The sequence below is a fragment of the Aspergillus brasiliensis genome (genome assembly GCF_001889945.1).
Source record: "Aspergillus brasiliensis CBS 101740 unplaced genomic scaffold ASPBRscaffold_2, whole genome shotgun sequence".
Classification (NCBI taxonomy): domain Eukaryota; kingdom Fungi; phylum Ascomycota; class Eurotiomycetes; order Eurotiales; family Aspergillaceae; genus Aspergillus; species Aspergillus brasiliensis.
In genome coordinates this window covers 867,314-887,962 of record NW_027137443.1, presented here as the reverse complement: position 1 = coordinate 887,962, position 20,649 = coordinate 867,314, and the positions used below count along the sequence as shown (strand labels likewise).

Genomic DNA, 20,649 nt, shown 5'->3' with positions numbered 1-20,649 from the left:
AACTTCCCCAACCGATCTAATCGTCTCGCCTACGGCCTAGTTACTAGTGACTAGTGACTAGTTCCAACCCAAACAAAACCCAAACACTAACACCTAGAGAAAGTCCCGCCAAGATCTACTACCCGACTCATGACCCGTTAACCCTCATCCAGATTTGCCACAGAATGAAATGAGACAATTGAAGTGTACTAACTAACGGATGAATCCGGCTATTTGTTTACTACTATTCCTATTCCTATCCATGGAATCTAGATGTAGTCGAAAGCAGAAATCTATTGACTTGACTTAGTTCAATGATACTTTGCCACATATTGTGGCGTCATGCCATGCCATGCTTTGCCATGGCATTAGATAATAAGATAGATTTATCCATCTATGGAGATACTTGGAGGGTAGGATATAATAGTACTAGCTACAGGACTAATGTAGGAGCAAACAAACAGCTGAAACCGGTCCAATAACATTCCTATACCCCGCCAAGAATGTGGGTTTTCCTTGCTGGTCTGCCAAAAACATGGAGGAGAGGACGAGTCAGATCCTGTCTGGAGTAGATACATCATGCTTGATTGGAAAGTGGATGGAGTTGTACTTTCAATATTGTGGGGAGAAAAGAACAGGGTTAATGACTTGGAAATTGGAGTAGTAACTAACTAACTAGTGTTGGGGGTAAATTGGTCCTGCTATAGTTGCTGTTATTATTGTACTAACGGCTACGATAGTGTGGAGGAGAAAGAAAGAAACCTGTTTTGCTTGATACCCGTTTATTTAGTATTTATGTCATACCCGTATTCATCCCACCCAAATAACTTATTTCGTAGCAATATATTCAATCCAAAATAACTCATATCCATCCAAGTACGAAGTAACTATATATCCATGACACATATTTGAACATCTAGAAGACGAAGTAGAACTCATCTATAGCGCAATCGGCGTCGACAGCGTAAAGCTGACGGGTGACCCCGACAGCTGCACCCACACCGTCAACGGATCATTGCCGATCTGCTCCGTCGTGAAGCCCTGCGTGTTGGTCGGGGCCACGGGGAACGTGACGGGGATGGTCGCATTGCAGGTATTATCCGTCGCGGAGACGGTGGCGCCCGTGATCTTGTGGTCGGAGATGGTGTAGCGCAGGGAGTAGCCACAGGCATCACGAGTGTAGCGGGCCAAGAAGGAGGCGGACATCTAGTCATGTTAGCATTATACTAAACTTCGAATGGACATTTTGTGTCAGAAGGAATAACGTACTGCTTCATGGTTGATGGTAACCAAAGGCCAATCAACCAAGCGAACAAACTCCTGCACCTGCGTCTCCACCCACGCCTGGAAGATGGAGTACTGGCCGCTGACGCCGTTCACCGTGATGGGAGTGACATCCGCATTACGGAGATTGGCCTGATGGAACATGTAGGGGTCATGGTGCAGACCAAACAGGTGACGCATGACTTCGCCCTTCTCCGTGGCGAGCAAGGTGTCAAAGTCGCCGGAGCCGGCGGACGTGTCGATCCACTCCTGCAGGGTGCAGTCCGGGGTATCGCAGTTGTAGTAGATGCGGGTGGCGAAGCGCGGGTTGACCTGCATACCGTCGAATCCGTCGGAGGCCTCATTGGTCCAGTAGGGCCACATGTCGTTCTGCTGGTTCAGGAGGGCCGAGCGCGTGTTGTCACCCACGCAGTTGGTGATGCCGTTTTCCCACCAGGCGCGCAGGGCATCGCCGTTGTGCAGACCCGTGATAGCCGGGGGGATGATGCCGTTGGCAGTGAAGTGCTTGGCGGAGGAGATGCCGACTTGTTTCAGCCAGGCCTGGTTGAAGGAGATTTCCTTGTAGACGTCCGAGTACGTGGCGTTGTTCTGCTCCTCGTGCGTGAAGGTGTGCGAGATGTGACCGAACTTGTCCTGGTTGGTGGTGTTGGTCCACCAGAGGAGCAGGGGGTCGAGCTGCGTGCAAGACACGCTCCAATCATAGGTAGTGGGAGAGGAGGGCCAGAGATTAGTGCCAGTTCCGACAGGCTTCTTCCATTCCAGAGGAGTGTCGGCGGGCGAGTCGTACTCGATGCCGCCCTCGTTGCAGGTGGTGTAGCCCTCATCGGAGATACCGGCGGAGGCTTCAATGTTGCCATTGCCATTGTGGCCGACTTCGACGTAGTAGTTGCTGCCAGCGTTCATCTTGCCATTGATCTCCGGCAGCCAGTTAGCAATGCCGTCCAGGTCGGCCGGGGTGATGCGGAAGGTGGTGCCGTTGGGCTTGTAGATGTCGGTTTCCAGGAACATATCATCGATCTGCGTGTTCAGGTTCACCCGGCGGTACCCAGCGTACAAACCGCGGGTGAGCCAGGTGATCCATGCGTGCTGCAGGTAGGTGGAGGTGGCACTCCAGGTGGTGTCAAAGGAGATGAAGAAGGCCATTTGCTCGCGGCCATTGAAGTTGTTGATCACGGCCGCGGTGGTCTCGCTGCCCGAGTTGGAGTTGGCGGCAAAACGAGCGATTTCTTTGGTGGTGGTGGTGTTGGTGATGGTGGCCGGATAGTGCCAGAGGCCGGTGGTGCTCACACCAGCCCCGGTCTTCAGGCCCGACGTGGGAAAGTCGCTGATATCCGTGAACGACATCAATTGTTCAACGCCGGTTGCACAGCAGCCGTCGCCGGCCGCGCTGGCGCCGTAACTCGGCCCCGGATACACGTCGTACTGCACCATGCGCACGCCATAGGCAAGCTGGTAGGCGTACAGTTGGTTCCATTGGTCGGTGGTGAGGGCACTCTGGTACCCGGTGGCATTGCCGTAGTTGTAGCTGACTTCACTGGCAACCACAATCCCGGCGAAGTTGCCCCCTTCGCTGCCGTTCAGAGCGGGCAGGCTCGCGCCGGACTGGGGCACGACCAGCGTCGTGTAGGGAATGCCATAGGCATTGAGGCCGGATGATGCCACGCCTGCCGCCGCAGTGTCGCGCGCAATCACCAGAATATTGGCGGCGATGGAGCCGCTGCTGACGGGCGTCGCTGCCGCAACGGCAGACGACGCCACGATGCTCGAGCTGAGACTCAAACTGACAGACATGGTGGTAGTGCTGCTGCTTGGGGTGCTGGTTGACCCGCTAGCAGAGGTAACAACGAGTGTGGTAGGAGAGACTGTGGTAGGAGAGACTGTGGTAGGAGAGACTGTGGTAGGAGAGACTGTGGTAGGAGAGACTGTGGTAGGAGAGACTGTGGTAGAAGATCCTGTGGTAGAAGATCCTGTGGTAGAAGAGACTGTGGTAGGAGAGCCCACCGAAGTCACAAAGGTCGACAGGCCAGAACTAGTACCAGACACAGAGGAAACGAAAGAAGAAGTAGTCGTGGTAGTCAACGAATGGACAGCTGAAGTAGTACCAGGAACGGTGGTGGACCTGGTGACTTCAGCGACAGGAGTGGTAGATGGGGCAGAAGATGTGCTGGTCAACACCGTCGGCTTCTGAGGCCAAACCCCCGGGGGCGTGTTGCATGTTATAAAGCCCAGGAAGCAGTTGAGACTGGTGATCGACGATTTTAGCGAATTCATTGCGATACGAACGGCTCAGGCACTGAGCACGACCCCCTCTCTCGCTAAGGAAAAAAAAAGAAACGAAGGACAAGCAAGCGAAGGCGAATGATAACGAATGACTGAGGTGGACCTGCAGCAACAGACCCCTGGAAGAACGCCGTCGGTTGTGGAGGAGAAGGACCAGCGGGCTGTCATATGCGCGTGCAATCACATTATGTATGTCTATTTATCCCGGACAGATGGGGCGTAGCAACCACACGGAGAATTGGGAACCTATCGTTTCCACTTGCTTGGCTTGACCAATTTCCCCCCTTCTGCTGCCTCCGAGGGTTCCACGACCCAGCCCCGATTCATAGATTCCATCTACTCATGGAGGGTCCTTGCAGACCCGCTCTTAGATTTACAACCCTCATGGATGGACCGATTCATGGATCTAAATCCGAGGCCGAGACAAGAGCCTTTTAGCCTAGTTTCCAGGGAATTGAGGGAATGGTTTCTGTGGATGTCAAGAATTGTGACTAGTCTTCACATTCCTGGGGCTCGGACTGCCCTGGTGGAAATTGGCCCCCCCCGAACTCTGACCGAGGGGCCATTATTATGGGATGAGTTCCTGGTCATGGAATATCCATTGGGGCTTAGCATAGCATAGTTAGCCAGGATCAGGGAAAATCTAAACAAGCTAACCATGGAGGTGTACCAACATGGTTGCTTGGCCGCACTTTTGTGGCACCGGGCCAGCCAGCGAGCAGAGGGCGGCCCAACCCAGGGTTGCCAAGGGTCCAAATTTAGTGGCTTTTGCTTTTTTTTTTACTCAGGGTTTAGGGGACTGAGGCGAATGTTGGATTCTGGGAAGCCAAAAAGATCGACTTTAGTACCGGTGTGGGGTAGAACAGTCGACTAGAAACACCCGAAAACCTTCATCCGCAGGAGCATGAAAAGGAATGGACTTGAGTTTAGGGCCCGGAGGAGATGATGAAGATGGGAAAGTGACTCCATCGTGTTTGTTACACCACCAGGTAATACAAACTTTTCGCTCAGGTCACACGGGTGGTCTTTTTGTAAAACCGGAAGGAGTATAATACGGTATGAAATCAAATACATGACGACGGGATGTTTCCGTAAAGATACCCGACTTGCCCTAATCGGGATAGCTGCAGGTGCTCTTCTCCACCGCCGCCATCTTTCCCTTTTCTGCCTTTTCTTTTTCTTTTTTTTTTTCTCCGTTCATCGTCTACGAGTCGAGTCGAGTCCAGTCGAGTCTACAATTCTCCCTCTCCACTGGGGCTAAAGTAAGGAGCAGACCACATCGCAAGTGAAGCCAGTTCTATCGCCTTCGAAAAAAGTAGCAGCCCCTGTTAGTCCAATGGGCAACCTGAAAGACGATGGATGCATGGAATACTGCCAGCACTGCTGTCTCCCCTCCTCCACCCTGGCCATGAATGGAACCCTACCCATTCCCAGTCTTCTGATTTGATCAGATTGTTAGCCTCCTGGCGTATTCAATGCCAGGAATAAAGAATTAAAAATAAAATAATAACAAAACTGTAGCTCGACAAAACTACGGAATGGCACCGATTACCATTGCCACTACGGAGTACAGACTCCTCAGGGCATCGCTTCTGCCCGAGACTGACTCGAACTACGTAGTAAAAATGACAGTAGGGAATTAGTCTAGTGCTCATCGTCAAACAGTCCTAAACTCCTTAGCGCCCAGTTAGCTGCAAAAGCTGAGACGACGCTTCGCTATTTTTGTTGTCCAGTGCTGGGCTGGGTTGGTCCGCCACCGGCCATTCCAATTGCATCAGACCCAGTGGTTCCGATCTAATGCGACCCAAAGAATTAAAAAATAAAAGAAAATAAAATAAAATAAAAATCGGTGGAAAAAAAGAAGGAGGAGAGGACAGCAAAAGATGGGCCTTTAAACTAACTGACATCTTGCAGTAGTTAGTGTCTCTCGCTCAATTCATCCATGTCCAAGTCCTGAGGCTGGCACTTTGGCTGCTGCTGGTTCATTCCTCCTTGATCCCTCCATCCATTCATCCTATCCCATCTCATCCCATCTGCCATCGGCTTGGATATTTACTTTCGTTTCGTTTCTTTATTTTTGTTTTTCTTTTTCCGTTTCTTATCCTTCCGGTGGCGCCCCTCGTTCTCACCACCTTACTTACTTCCTTCCTTTCGTTTATATCCCCAAAGTCTATCGTTCGTTATTGTTTACTACTACTCGTTACTCTATTCACCTCCCCTCTGGATCGATTCCAATTCCCCACCTGGAGCATGGCTTAGAGACAGACAAACTCACCTTATGTCCGATTCGAGCCTCTAATTGTAGATTTACCCTGTCCGCTCGATCATCTTGTTATGCGACTACTACATGTCCTTCGCCCCTCATCTTTTCTCCGTTAATCTCTCTTCGGGATGACGAAAATCCTCGACGTCTCACCCGTGCGGTGGGTGTTTATGAGAGAATTCTGGTGGCAATTTGTATGTGACGGTGTGCCCTGCCTCGGAGAAATTCAAGTTGTTGTGTTAATAGGCATTGTTCCTAGGTCTTGATTGCCATCTTGCTGGCCAGTGTCGTCTGTGGTGTTTTATATATTACCTACTCGGGCACCCGCAGAGCTATACGATGGTATAAGGTGGGTTCCCACCCAACATGTATCTGCTGATTGAAATCCACTTGTCTGATATCTTTCTCAGACGAGACCGCGTAAAGAAATTGTCCCGGCTGCTGTCTCTCAGCGCCTGGACAAGCTCGCCCACCAACAGCTGACCCTGGCCGCGGCGCATCGCACAAAACGGAAACCGACGTCTGTGGGAGTCTACCTGGGCACTTTTGCTACTCCCCTGGACGAGACGCATCGCCAGCTGATCGATCGCTACGACCTCTTGATTGTGGACCCGTCCAAGTCGGGCGTTGTGCATGCGATTTCGCAGACCGACGGAAAGCAGGTTTTGGGCCGAGTTGATCTCGCCCTCGTTGCTGCCCAGCAGGACTCCACGCTCGCCGCCATTGAACTGATCGACAGCATCCTGGCTGGAAGCTTTCACGGAAGTGCCTTCTCCGGTATTGTGCTGGCGAACTGGGAGGACAAGTTCACGGCCACCGTTCTCGCGAAAGTAGCCGAAGCCCTCCATGGACTGGGTCTGGCTGTGTTCCTGGAGACAGGACCACCCACGTTCCTGGAGGATGGTCGATCACTGCAAACTCCGGCCATCTCTGGTCTGGTCGTCCGAAATGCTAGCATCCTGCCCGATGGTCAGAAGCGAGACTATTTCCAGCTCGACAAGCTGCGTCCCACCATCAAAGCGTTTGTGTCAGAGGCATGCATGCGAGATTTCTTGGTTCTAGCCTGGGAAACCATCGACGACGATGCTACGCTTTCAAATGCTGTCGTTCAACGCTCCATGCAGTGGTGTAATTTCTACAGTGCAATTCCCTGGATTGGTCGCCAGTCCGCTCTCGAGAACGCTGCCATCAATGTCAAGACCCCGGAGCCGCTGTCCTCCTTTGGATGGCTCAAAGATGCGGAGACCATGAAGGCCCACGATCGCTGGCGCACCAACCTAGACATCGCACGCAACTATGTGTCCAAGGCCTCTTGGGACATACTGCGCGCATACTTCCCGTCTCTGGACGACTTGCTCTTCTCTTCGGAACAGTCAGGGATCAAAAACCCACCGGCCAACAAGCTTCGCGAGCCTCCGGAATGGGTCGCTCAGGTCAAGTCTCAGGGCAGTCCGCTGTCCATCTCAATGGCTGGTGTTGATTTCAAGGAACTTGGCTGTTTCCCGCTCGGCTCAGAGGCAACACCGGTTGCTTTCGCAGAAATTGTGCATTCCCAGCAGCGCCTGAAGTCTCTCAATTTGCTTCATCCGGTTCCGTCCGCGAAGATGCAGAATATGGGGCTCCTCCTTCGACAGTTCTATGAGAATTTTGCCCTTTCCAGCTGGATGGCCTCGGACCAATTGGCTGCCACCATCAAGGAGTTGTCGACCATGGCGTCCAATGATATGCTACGAGTTTACCTTGGATTAGATTCTGGACTGCGCAAGAGCGCTGATGTACGCTTCTGGGCCGTGTACCAGATGGACGCGGATGGTGGGTTCGATGTCTTCGCCTCGAAGAACGCCCAGGGACTGGTTGGCACCGTCCTGCACACCTTCTTGTCTGCGAAAGGCTACCCCCGTCATGTTTGTTATGAGGCGGAAACCGCGTTGGCGAGATGGTCGAAAGATATCAACGAGGATATCGGGCTACCTCGCCGCATCATCCAGGACATTGATGCCTTGAGTCCGGAGGAACGACTTCTGCTATTGCAGCATCTGTCATTGACCGATGCCAAGGGCGATCTTTCCGAGACCATGTGTGCGTACATCCGGCGACAACTTGTGGACGCGCCGACCCTGGCTCAGCTAAAGGAGCTTAACACGGTTGCCTATCTGGAGGGGTCGGCTTCCCCAGAGCTCCTGATTGAAACCCGGATCAATTGGTACAAGGAACAGGGCTGTCAATATCCTTCTGCTGCCTCGTCGCTTGCATTGTTCTACGAGGCCGAATCGGTCTTCACGAAAGTCCTGCGAGAACGGAGAGAGGATGACCTCGCTCAGATCTCGAATGGTCTGGGCCAGCTCGTTCAGGATGGTCCCATTGATGCCTATACTGACATAATGGTCCTGTCGTTGTTCTGCGCTGCACGAAAGGGTGCGCTCGACGAGATCTACGCCGAGGTGACTGACCGGAATCCGTTGTTCAACAACCAGTCCGACCAGGCCGCAGCTTTTGCCGAATCGTTTGCTCTAGGATCTCGCTGCGAGGCCTACTTCGATGTTTCACCCAGTGCCTTTGGAAAGCTTCTCTCGGATCGTTTCCGTAAAAGCTACAATGATGAGAAGCTTCCTGACTGGATCCATGGTGCTCCGGACATGGCTACCTCCTATGCCGGTGCCCAGATTGACGTCGATCCCACTCACAAGGTCAAGCCCATGCGTGGATACCAGCGCTTCACGTTCCTCAGTGTCTTTGCTTTCCCTGCTCTGATTGATATCATCCTTCTCACCATCATCGGTCGCGGACTGTATCTCTCTGCCTTCATGACGGCTGAGGAGCAACAAAGTGCGACGATTGCGCTCATGATTTCGCTCCTGCTCTCCGGTGCTATTGGTACATGGATTGCCTGCGGAGGACCCTACTATCTCATCTCCATGGCCTTCGCAGCTGCCAACATGTTCGTTTTGATCAGACTGATTGCTGGTATTGCCTTTACAGTCGCGGGTGGTCTCATCGGTTTCATCTGCATTTCGGCCGTCAAGAGCCCGCGTGCCGGAATCATCTTTTACCTCTACCTGATTGCGCTGACACTCTATTTCTCGTGTTTCGCCTCGCTGGCGAGTTTCAGCTATCCTGGCTCCACCTTCCTCTCTGGCCGCAAGATCATCTTCGCATGTGTACCAGTTCTATTCATCTCTCCCATCGTTACCACGTTCACCGGTCATGACTCGGCCATCTATCTTGCGGTGATCTATGTTTTCATCGGGTTGCTGCTGCTTGGTCTGAGATCTGTTTCCTCCAAATGGGTCACTTGGTACCAGAGCATACGGAGAACAGATGATACCGAAATCCGAAAGTGGTACGTTGCGACTTATGGTAACAACGACGAGAAAGTCTTTGGAAACTTGAGTGACCCGGCCGTCCTGAAGTTGTCCCGAGAAGCACTGCTCAAGGATGTCCTCGCGGAGACTAAACGCTGGTTCTACCAGAAGCCTACCACGGACAAGTTGGTCCTAGAGCTAGCCAAAGACTGGGAGGCGACCAACTTCCTCCTCGACTGGTACTGCCGATATGCAGATGTACCCCGGCCAATCCCTTTCAGTTCTTCCTGGAATATTCAAACCAAGGTCGGACTGGAGGTGCTCCGCAACTCGCAGAAGGGCATCAGGCTGCACAACGCCTTCATCCAGTGGCGACAATCCAGCAGAGAAATCGGCTGCGGTGTCTTGTACTTCCTCCTCGCCCTGCTTGACAAGTGGGTGGAGCTCCTCACCGGCGGTCAACTCACAGGTCTTGCCCCTTCGGTCACCAGCTCGCAGCGGATGGCCGTCGGATTTGGCCTGGCATACTACCTGATCGGTGCGGTCCTCATCGACACCAAGGCCCAGGAGCTTCACGATCTCATTGGAAAGCAGACCACGCTCGCCGTGCACAAAGCCAAGGATATCCGCTTGGCGCAGAAGCGGGATGTGAAGTACAAAAGAATGGTCTACTGGAGGACTCTCTTCAAGTACCTCGGCTGGCAGGTATGGAGTTTGGCCCTGGCCACTGCTCTGATTTGGACCTTCCAAGATACCATGGAGGCGATGATCATCTTCTGTGCCTATGTTTTGGCATACACCGGTCTCCTTTGGTACCAGTACACGAAGATTTTCTCTGGTCCGCACGCCTTCAAGACCCTACTCATCGGCTGTGTTATCGGCTTACCGGTTGGCATCGCCCTCAAGACCCGCCTGCCACACTTCCTGTACTCGGAAGTCATTGGTCTCGGGTCTGCCACATGGACTGTCGCTATCCTCACGCTATTCAAGGCGAAGATGGGCATGCCGAAGAAGGTGTCCTCTCCCGTGGAGCTTGGCAGGGTATTTCACGCATACACGGCTCCGTGGTCTGATCCGGAATGGTCCCAACAAGAGTTGCAAACATTCTACGAGAAGCTTTCCCTTGTTCCATCCGACGCACGCCTGAGCCTGAATCCGCAAGCCCATCCCGGTGTCGAAGTCAAAGAGATCCTACTGTCACGCAGAAAGGAAACAAGAATCGAAGAGGCATTTCCCAAATCTGACGATCTTGTGAATTTGGCATTAGGAGCCTGGGGCAAAGGCGAAATCTCCTTGGAGCTTGTCCCCGTTGGATCTCTGGGCCCTGGCATCCGTGCACTCAGTTGCAGTGCGTCAAGCCAACTGCACATCGCTATCTGTGTTGGTCGCGGACTCGACCAACGCATTGATGTCAGTGCGAATTGCCAGGTCATTGCTGAGACGCTGCTCCACGCGGTTGCCGAGTCGATCCTGCATATGCCTCATGAACATGCAGTGCTTGCCGAGTCGCTCGTCACGGCGGGCGTGACGGAAACCATGGCACGTCAACTTCGCGCGGAGTCCAATACCCCAGTCGTTATTCGCTGGGCTAAGAAAGAACTCCTCCAGCAGCTGTGCCTCGGATTCGAGTGTGATGCTCACTGGGAGAAGCTGCCCAAGGATGTCAGACAGGGTTTGATCAACCGGTGCCTGGGCCAGCCATGCCAGCTCTCGGAGGCCAGCCGGAAATGGCTCGAAGGAAGGCTGTGCCAGTTTGATACTGACACTCTCGATGTGCACGTTGCCCGAAGCAATCTCGGAGCTGCGAGTGCGGTCAGCATCCTTGATTACGCACACTACGGTACCGGCGAAGCAGCCACTTTCAATGATCCCGAGACGCCAGAGCATATCCCGTATGTCCCCAAGAAGCTTCCGTCTATCGTTCATATGCTGGCCAAGCCCTGGAACTCCATCTACTACGCCCTCGCTTCAGTCGTCAAATTCATTGTGGTTGCCCTTGTCGCCGATCCCGAGTTCCAACGTGAATTCGATCATGTTATCGGGCAGCACCACGCCATTATTCGTGTCCCTGCCACCCTGGCGTTGAGCTTGCTCTGGTCCTATTCCAGGATTATGCAAAACATCGGTCTCTCCTTCTTTTTGTTCCATGGCCGTGATAATGTCAAGCAGCTCTGGGATGAGGCCAAGGGAATGACCATCAGCATCCAAAAGAGCCGGTTCGTCATCCAAAGTCTGGACGGCACATTCACAGCCTTCAAACACGATGAAACGGATGGAGGCTTCAAGATCTATTACTACTCTGGCCAGCACAAGACAGAGCCCGAAGGCACCAAGAATCTCAGCTACGTCTGTGTTTACTCCAAGGATGTGCTGCTCATGGTTCGCCAGGAATTCAAGGGCGGCAAGCTGCTCAACGAGTACCATTATGATTACCGTGCTCCAGCGAAGAAGGCCTTCGGCTTGTCCAAGTCGTCGCAAGCACGAATTCCAATGGGCCGGCGTTGTGTCCGCGGAGACAACCACTTGCAGAGCGTGCAGTACAACCGCAAGGGGCTCATCGAGGCAGGTTCCTACATGAAGGATGGAAACCTCATCCGCTTCAAGTATCATTATCGCAAGAACCCCCGTTTTGGTGACGAACTGCTTCGGGCTGAGTTTGCACTCTCGCACATCACATGTACGGTCTCCTGGTGCGCTCCTCCTCTGCGCCATCCCGAGAAGGTGGACCGCTGGATTCCTCACTCCAAGGTCACCGAGGCGACTTTCGTTCAGGGCGCCGATGTCTACGAGGCGCGGTGGCTCTATGATCACAAGTTCCATCCCACGATCTTTACCACGCTCAACGGACAAAAGGTGCAGACGCCGCCCATGATCGAACACGACTACCTCGCAGTGCTGGCCAAGCCGAAGCACACTAGTTTCGTGCATGATAATCCTCTCCTGTACTGCGACAGCCTGAATTCAAGCATCTTCAGCCGCTTCTTCGGTCTCACCACGAAGCGCTTCCCTGTGTCAACGTCGCGCGCTCGCTCGTTGATCTGGAAGGCCTGGAAGGAACGTGTCGACTTCGATGGTGTCATCGTTCGCTGGATGGACGAACGACTCCTGCGTCGAGACAAGACCCTCGCCCCCTACTGGCGTAGTCGGGATCGCGGTGATCTCGCTTCGGCTAAGAAATATCTGGATGTTCGCGCAGACACCATCACAGCCAGTGCAGATCTGGACGACAACATCTCGAGCTGGACGCCGCTTGCCGTGAAGATCAGTGACCTTTTCAACTTTGGCCCTGGTGGTGATGCCGTCGTCAACACTCGATCCAAGGACTTTGGCGCTGATACGGAGAAGAGCCTGCATGTCATGGCTGCGGACAATGGTACCTGGCCAAACGAAGGAGGTGGCGTTTCTGCATGCCGCCGCGATATGATCAACTCCCTGAGGACCATCAAGTGGCATATGATTTGCGAGTCCGCCAATGACTTTGGCATTCCCAAGCACCAGACCGAGCAGAACATTCTTTCGCTGAAGGTAGTCCCCCTCTGGGGTCTCGACTTCCTCACGCCCACGCACGGTCTGTTCAGGAACAAGCTGGACTCGGAAGTAGAGAATGTCACCTCCGCCAGTGAGATGGACATCAAGATGAACTTCATCCCGATCCTGACGGCACTGGTCAAAGGAGCTCGTGCTATCCATCTGTCCAAGGCGGATATCCAGCAGGCCACTCGAGCCTTGGTCAATCTCAATACCTACTTCCAAGATTCCCGCCACTGGACCCAAGTCTGGGACAGCGAGATTGTCAAGGAAAGCTGGCGCGACCTTTGGCTCAGTCAAGAGATGTCCAACACCGTCCCTTCATCTGAATGGTTCCGCACGGAGCTTCCCACGCTGGCGTCTCTCGACATTGCATTGGAACTGTGGTATCGCTACCTGTTCATCTTCTCCATCCCGATCCCCGAGAAGATCCCCAACGTATTCCAGGCCTCGCACCACAGCGTGAGTGCATCTTACGGTGTGGTCTGCAAGATGAAGAGAAACTGCACACTCCAGATCTGGGACCATGCCATCAGTTGGCGTGAGACCAACCTCTGCCTGTCATCTGCCCTTTGCAAGCTGTCTCCATTTGTCCGCAACTCTCTACTAGGATTGATGCGCGTCACATCCGTCCTGACCCTGCACCACGCCGATATCATCTCGCCCTGCGCCGATTTCTTCAACCCAGGTTGGGAAGTGGAAATCGGTACCTGCCAGGGCACTATCGAGCACCGCAACGTCTTCCGTCGCAAGGTCGACCCGGTCGTCAACGGCATCACCGACATGCAGAAGTTCGCCCCTGTCAAGGAGATCAAATCCCAGCGCCCTACCGTCACCATGTTGTCCCACGTGTGGTACGCCAAGGACATCAAGATCGCGCTCCTCGCCGCCGACATCATCATCAACCAGTGGAAGTTCGACGACTACCATCTCGACATCTACGGCGCCATCGACAAAGCCCCCACCTACTCCACCGAATGTCAAGAAATCATCGCGTCCAAGGGTCTCCGCGGCAAAGTCACTCTCCGCGGTACCGCAGACCCGATGAAAGTCCTCGAAAACACCTGGCTCTTCCTCAACTCCTCCCTATCCGAAGGTCTCCCCCTGGCCCTCGGCGAAGCCGCCCTCACCGGTGCCCCCGTCGTCTGCACCGACGTCGGAGCCTCCCTCCGCGTCCTCAGCGACCCGGACGACTTCTCCCGCTTCAGCGCTGTCGTCGCCCCCAACGACGCCCTCGCCCTGGCCAAGGCCCAAATCACCATGCTGGGCCTCCTCGGCGAATGGAGCAAATACGCCGAAGACACCGAAGCACCGCCCGTCCTGACCTCCTCCCCAACGCCCGACGACGTCGCCAAGATCACCCGTCGCATGTACGAGAAGAGCGAGCACCGTCGCAAGCTGGGCATGATGACCCGCAAGATCGTCCAAAAGTCCTTCAGCGGTGACCGCTACCTCCGCGAACACGAGCAGATGCTCTGGATCGGCAAATCCGCCAAGGTCATGGCGAACCGCCCGCACGTCAACCTGCAAGAACCCACGGACGTCGCCACTGCCCTGCAGCAGACCCTCCCCATCGACGAAGAAGTCATCACTATCCCCCGCAGCGCCGTCAACTCCTGGCGCTCATCCGCCGCGTCGGGCATGTCTACCCTCTACAGCTCCGTCTCCAACTTCCCGATGCTCCCCAGCAACCAGCGTCCCTCATCTATCCAGTCGAGCCTCAGTAATACCTCCACCGACGCGAGCTCCTTCATGCCTCTGCCCAGCAGCGCTTCCCTCCCTGTCTTTGCACCCCGCCAGACTCTGACCTTCCCTAATGGGTCTGGCGGTGGTGGAGGAGATAGTACCCATCTCTCCCTCGGTCGTCTCTCCCCGGTGGTAAGCCGCTCAGGCCGTCGCTCGCGGTCTCAGTCACTTTCCACCGCAGGACGAGAACAACTGCGTGGCCTTCAGCGTGAAGATCTGCCTCAATACCGCAACTCCGATGTCAGTATGATCATGAGAGAGGAGTTCTTGCAGTCGAGCATTTTCAGGGGCATCGAGGGTGGTGGCAGCAGTAACAATGTCTGATTTCTGCAAATTGCGCCACTCTTGATGGTGTTTCTTTTATACCCATATTACATCTTGTTCATATTACTTGTTACTACTTTTAGACGAGGCGGTATGCGTCGCTCTTTTTGTATATATCATATACTACTACTTACTATATACTAGTACCTCGTGGGTCGTTCCTTTGAGTTCCTGCGTTTGACCCCCTTTCAGGGGAATGGACGTGGGGATCATTTATGTCTGTTTATATTCATTTCTTTGCTTGTGGGTTGTACAGATGTTGATGGTGATGGTGATGTTGATGGTGAATGTTGAATGTTTGAATTTCTGGATCATCGCTATAATTTCTCGTGAAACTTTGCATAGCATGCATAGAGATGTTGGGATGTTTCTTCTATTCACTGTTTCCTGGCAATGGTAATATGAATAATACTACTACTATTATAATGCTTTGATCAATACTCTACATTGCCCTTCCCCACAATAGATTGATTGCATTGCCTGGTAGTACTCAGTAACGCCTTCAACATGTCCATACATACATATGCATACCATGCAATCATGAATATGTTAGAATTCAATGTAAACCCGAAACCATGATGATATATGCACTAGTATCGACCATAACATAACATAACAATGATAAAAGAAATATAGCTACGATGTAACCCAACCAAGATGCAGTCCAATCAGTTCACCAACATCGGCAACGACCTCTTCACCTTCTCCCACATCGAATCATCCGGCACCGGATCCGCTATCCGATGCCATTCATCGTTGAAAGCGTTGACGAGCCAGCTCGATAGTCCTGTAATCACCGTAAGCACATACCCTAGTACCAGCTACTCATCCATAGTAGAAATAAGGAGATAGGACTCACGCTCATAAACCATCCTATGCGCATTATGAAAGTTGATACTATGATCTGAATCCGGATAGAAATGCAAATCATAGTTCTGCACGCCCGCCAAGTCGAGTTTGTCTACGAGAACGAGGGTGTTTTGGACGTGGACGTTGTCGTCCGAGGCGCCGTGGATGACGAGGAATCGCACGGTTTGTTGCAGCGCTGTCATGTCGGTTATGGAGGTGTTGTCGTAGCCATGCGGGTTGTGGGCCGGGGTGTGCATGTAGCGTTCGGTGTATATCGAATCTGTTTTTATTATATATGATCAGGAAGTGTTTATAAGGCACGGTTGGGAGAAAGGGGGGCTACCGTAGTGTCGCCAGTCAGTTACAGGGGCTACGGCCATGCCGTATTGGAAGGTCTGGCCGGCATCTTGTTCCAATGTCTTGAGTGTCATGAATCCGCCGTAACTCCAGCCCCAGATAGACATGCGGGTTTCGTCAACGTAGGGCTTCTCGCCCCAGATCTTGGCGGTGGTGATTTGGTCGTAGGCTTCGTAGTAGCCTAGGTTGCCGCGGACGATGCAGCGGGTTTTGCGGCCGGAGAAGCCGGTGCCGCGGCCGTCGACGGTCACGACGATGTAGCCCAGGCTGGAAGCGACATAGGATTGGAAGTCGATGGTGAATTTGCGGTCAACGGTTTGGGAGCGTGGGCCGTTGTAGAGGTAGAAAAGGACGGGGTACTTCTTGGCTGGGTTGAAGTGTGGAGGGCGACGCTCGACAACTTGTAGGGTGAAGCCGTCGATTGTCACGTTCTGGTAGATCTCGGTGGGAAGGGCGTATGATTCAACCATGCGTGCGAGGCCAGCGTTGTCTTCAATGGTCTCCTCGTACTTCAGTTCGTCGGTCTCGGTGTTGACGATCGCTTGCCATGGAATGGAGGGGCCGCGGTAGCTGAGCAGGGCGTAGCCAGTTCCGTGAGAGAAGGATACGTCGTAGTAACCGGGCTTGGAAGTGTCCGTTAGAGGCTTGAGGTTTGATCCGTCCAAGTTCACCTGGTAGAGGTGACGCTCAGTAGGGGCTTCCTTCGTGGCGATGAAGTACACGATGCCCTTGCGCAAGTCCACGGCGGTGGGTGCATCCACTACCTCCCAGTCGCCCTGGGTAAGCAGAACGGGTTCTGAGTTGTCCAGAGGGGTAAAGTATCCCAGGTGCTCGTAGCCCTCGTGGATCACGGTATCGAGGTATCCATCATGAGGGCGGCCATTGCTGGGATCCGCCGGGATGAACCATGTGTACTGCGTAGGCTCTACCCAGCCACCGTCGATGTCAGCGACATTCTCGGTGCGTACGAGTTTGCTAGTTCTGGCTTTCGTGTCAAACAAGAACACCTTCAGGACATCACTTTCTCGGTTGGTTGCGCGCACAAGGATCTTCCCTTCGGTGCCCCACACGATCTCGATGATGATACGATCGTCGTCCTCGAAATCATCCGGTGCTTCGATCGAGAAGACCTCTTGTTTCTCAACATCGTAGAATTGCAGGTTGACAACGGGGTTGGGAGCTCCAGCCTTGGGGTACTTGATTTCTCTGACCTCTGGATAATCCTCTAGGCCCGGGGGAGGTTTCTTGCCGGATGGCCGTGACAGGTAGTACTGGACGGGAAATTCAGGGACGGCCGTCTCGTTGGTGCGCAGGAAAGCCACGTATTTCCCGTCGCCAGACCACCAGGTTACACTATTGCCCGAAAAGACTTCCTCTTCATAGACCCAATCGGGAATGCCGTAGAAAAGATCCGTACCGCCGTCCTTTGTAATAGGAACGACTTCCTTCGAGGACAGCTTGCGCAAGTAGAGGTTGTTGTTCCTCACAAACGCAACCATGTCTGAAGTTGGCGACCAGATGGCGAGCTGCACGCGTCCATCAGGATTGCTTGGGTCAAGCGGCTGTGCGGTTTGGGTAGCCACGTCAAAGATCCAATATTTTCCAGTGAAAGAATGCCTCCAGTTCTTCTCTCGTTCAGACAAGAGCAGCACCTTGTTTAGGTCCGGGCTCGGCCACGTTGAGACCGGGAAGATCGTCCGTCCGTCCACTTGCACGACTGCCTTTTCCATCAGCACCCTGCTTTCCTGGCTAGTCGCATCGCTTCTGCGGCTGCGTATGTCGTCAACCCGCAGATATCCCTTGCCCTGATCCTCTCCTTGCTCCACCAAAAGACCATCTTCGCCATTGGGACCCGCAATCCAGGAAACAGCGTGGGACCGAGGAAGCCACTGGCCCGTGAGCACCTGCTCCAGCGTAACCGGTTTCCCAGAGCTCGAACTCCCGGAGGTGGCACCCGAGTCGTGCGATTGCAGCGCTTCAGAGACTGTTTGCTGGGCTGAGCGGTTTTGAGTCACAAACAACACCAGACCCCAAAGCCAACCTGCGACGCAGAGTATCAGCAGGCCCCAGATCAGACGAGACGTGCGGCTCCCGGAGGCAGCTGGCTTCTTTGCCGAAGGGAGGAACGGCTCGTCTGCCCCTACTTCACCCTCTTCCACATCACGGTATCTATTCTCATCTGACAGTCCATCGCCGCCGAGGGCGTTCGAAGTGTACTTGGATTCTTCGGGGTAGGCGGTGCTATCGACGGAGAGGCCCGAATCGGAGGAAGTCGAGGCGGTGGACGAGGGCCGTGGGCGGCTCATGGGGAGGAATTCGGTGTTGTCATCCTCTTCGTATTTCCCCATTATGGGAGAGGATCATATAGGAGGCACGATTGGAGAGTGGCTCTGTGTTACATATGATCACGAGGGGAGCGGTGGAAGGGAGTCACTGGCAGCTCCGGTTGATAAGAGCCTCGGGATCGTTATCGTCAGCTCGGGGATCGGCGTTGATCGTGTCGAAGGAGTGCGAAGGGTAGTGAACAGGTTCGTGCACCGGTTTGTGCCCTTAGAGAACGAGTGCAATCCTAAACTCGAGGATCAAGGCAGAAGAGGAATCATGAAGGTTGAGTTTCCGGCGCGACGGTCGGAGAGTTGAGGAGATCAGCAAGTGAAACGGGAGGCGCAGCAGATCTACGGGGGTGTTTGTTGCCTGAGGCAGTCACTCTTATTCAAGCCGGGCTTTCTATTGACGGCCTTTTCGGGATGGCCCTAACATACTATTCAACATACTGGTATTACGAGTGGGACATGCAGCCAATGGAGAAGAGGCTCGGGGTTTAAGCTTATGCAGACTCCTACTAAAAGAACTTCAGTACTCTGCTACGAGTAACATCAATGTAGGTTTTGATGGTGGTTGATGACATACAAGACAGCTCATAACCATCCTGGGGGTAAAGGCCTTTTCCCACCGCCCACCCGGCCTTCCCACCTGCCATTCTAGATACATGAAAATGCTCACAACATGAGTTGACTAAAAACCTCCTTCCCTCAGCCGTGGCTGAAGACCACCTGCTCTCGGAGTCGGCCGGTGGCGTCGGCCAGTTGGTCGCCCTGGTTGGCTAGGGCATACCAGGTATCTCCGTCGTAGACCGGTTGTTCGGGAAGAACGCGGTTGATTCGGTCGACGCTGGCAATTATGCGCTCAATTTGAGCAGCATAAAGCATGAAGGTATAGTCGTGCTGTTCCCTTTCGTAGCTGGAGCAGCTACGCCGGTAGACTACTGTTTCGTAGTGTTCTTCGAGTGCATAGTATAAATGCCGGTATTGTCGAAGGATCCCTTTGCAGACCATGTACAAGAACTCTCGGAGGGCTTCCTCCTTAGGACATGTCTTGCAGAGGCTCAACTGTTCGACAGGATCGATGATACGTTCTAGTCCTTGGTAGCCGCCGTACAGGCGGACGGTCTCAAGGGCCTTGGTAATGAAGGGGTACCCCCAAGACCGCTGTCCAAGGCGTCGAACAATATGGAGCCACAGTTACACTCGGTGGAAGCGTCAGAGGAGTGGGGGCTTTCAGAGATGTCAGAGAAGGATGTATTAGAGGAGCAGGTATCAGAGGAGGAGGTTGAGTAAATGTCCGAGAAGAAAGAGATGTCAGAGGAAGGGGTAGTGGCGGTGCTGTTAGTGGAGGGGGTGTCAGGTAAGATAGAGGCGTCAGATTGGCTGGGTTTGGAGACGTCATAGTTGCTCGCACTATCGTGCGTACGAGAAGTAGAGAATGAATCACTTCTATAGATTGTACCTGTAGAAGGGTAGGTTGGAGCCGCCGTAATGGATCTGGGGACGGAACGGCGGATTGCACCACGCCTCACGAGGGTGTGTGGAGGATTCAGTGTATCGTGTCTAGTAATCAGGCGAGTAAGAGAGAGGGTACTGTCACATCTAGTGGCCGTAGACGCAGAAAGATGGTTTCGAAGACGTCTGATGACCGAAGATGGAGATCGATTAGAACGGATGACATCGCTCCAAGTAAGGGCAGAGCCAGAAGGACGAGGTGATCTTGGTCTAGTGACCATAGATGGAGAGGTAGACAGCATGGTGTTGGTGGCCATGTGTTCGGTTTTGAGAACGAGTCAGTGGATATGACGGTTGGTGGATAGGATAGGGTATAGTGAGGCTGCTTTTTGATGATAGCGTGATGCTGGGGGTTTTCGCTTGCTGAGAGTTGGATTTCGAAGTAGCTGGAGTAATTTGAGGCGCTTAAAGACAAAGTTGAGTAGTTGGTTGTGAGCAGTCGAGGTGTTGACAAGGAGAAGTCTCGAGGGAGGACTCAGTACCCCGTGGGGGATTGATATAGGATCCATGGTTTGTAAATGATCCTTCTCTTATATTTCATCGTTATGAGCCGATACACTCTGTTTTTGTACGAAACATGAGGTAGGCATGACCGCGTTCTCCTAGATATGTCGCTTCCCTCCTACACCTCATACTCAGATGTGGGTAATGGTAGTCGCAACTAACACCGGGCAATGAAGAAGCTATAGGAGCCCAGTGGTTAGCAGCAGCAATTGTGATGCCTAGGGCTGAGCAGTTCTATATGATACCCGTTTGGGGTACCAGGGAGGGCTGGATCATTAATTGTGTAGCAGTGCTCCTTGGTGCATTCGATTCTGGGGGGGGTTATCAATATTTCGCCTTTCCATACGGTACAGCTTCATGGAAGGTATGACATGAACTGTCACCAAAGAGTTGT

The 20,649-nt window shown here is 53.3% G+C and overlaps 4 protein-coding genes across 4 annotated transcripts; 1 reads left to right on the top strand and 3 right to left on the bottom strand.

Annotated features, from left to right (window-relative positions):
• Window positions 1–786: 786 nt before the first annotated feature.
• On the bottom strand, window positions 787–3,420 carry agd3 (putative extracellular serine-rich protein). Its single transcript, XM_067623846.1, has 3 exons — window positions 3,202–3,420; window positions 1,249–3,125; window positions 787–1,185 (listed from the first exon to the last, which is right to left on the bottom strand). Exons 2-3 carry the CDS (start codon window positions 3,052–3,054, stop codon window positions 919–921), a joined length of 2,073 nt encoding a protein of 690 aa, XP_067482968.1. The 5' UTR covers window positions 3,055–3,125; window positions 3,202–3,420; the 3' UTR covers window positions 787–918.
• A 2,514-nt stretch (window positions 3,421–5,934) lies between these two features.
• Window positions 5,935–14,706, top strand: gtb3 (glycosyltransferase family 4 protein; the record flags this gene model as incomplete). Its single annotated transcript, XM_067616957.1, has 3 exons — window positions 5,935–6,000; window positions 6,066–6,155; window positions 6,217–14,706. 3 exons carry the CDS (start codon window positions 5,935–5,937, stop codon window positions 14,704–14,706), a joined length of 8,646 nt encoding a protein of 2,881 aa, XP_067482967.1.
• Window positions 14,707–15,374: 668 nt separating this feature from the next.
• dapB (dipeptidyl aminopeptidase dapB) lies at window positions 15,375–18,260 on the bottom strand (the record flags this gene model as incomplete). The annotated part of the gene is made up of 3 exons (XM_067617003.1): window positions 15,375–15,493; window positions 15,566–15,835; window positions 15,899–18,260. 3 exons carry the CDS (start codon window positions 18,258–18,260, stop codon window positions 15,375–15,377), a joined length of 2,751 nt encoding a protein of 916 aa, XP_067482966.1.
• A 684-nt stretch (window positions 18,261–18,944) lies between these two features.
• On the bottom strand, window positions 18,945–20,008 carry ASPBRDRAFT_51433 (uncharacterized protein; the record flags this gene model as incomplete). The annotated part of the gene is made up of 2 exons (XM_067626723.1): window positions 18,945–19,333; window positions 19,390–20,008. The coding sequence occupies 2 exons, from the start codon at window positions 20,006–20,008 to the stop codon at window positions 18,945–18,947; spliced, it is 1,008 nt and encodes a 335-aa protein (XP_067482965.1).
• Between the last annotated feature and the right edge of the window lie 641 nt (window positions 20,009–20,649).

Bases quoted from the DNA above. Each gene is read 5' to 3' on its own strand.
- agd3 (XM_067623846.1), bottom strand. From the start codon at position 3,054: ATGTCTGTCAGTTTGAGTCTCAGCTCGAGCATCGTGGCGTCGTCTGCC. The intron at 1,186-1,248 runs GTACGTTATTCC...TAACATGACTAG, and splicing joins TTACCATCAACCATGAAGCA to ATGTCCGCCTCCTTCTTGGC.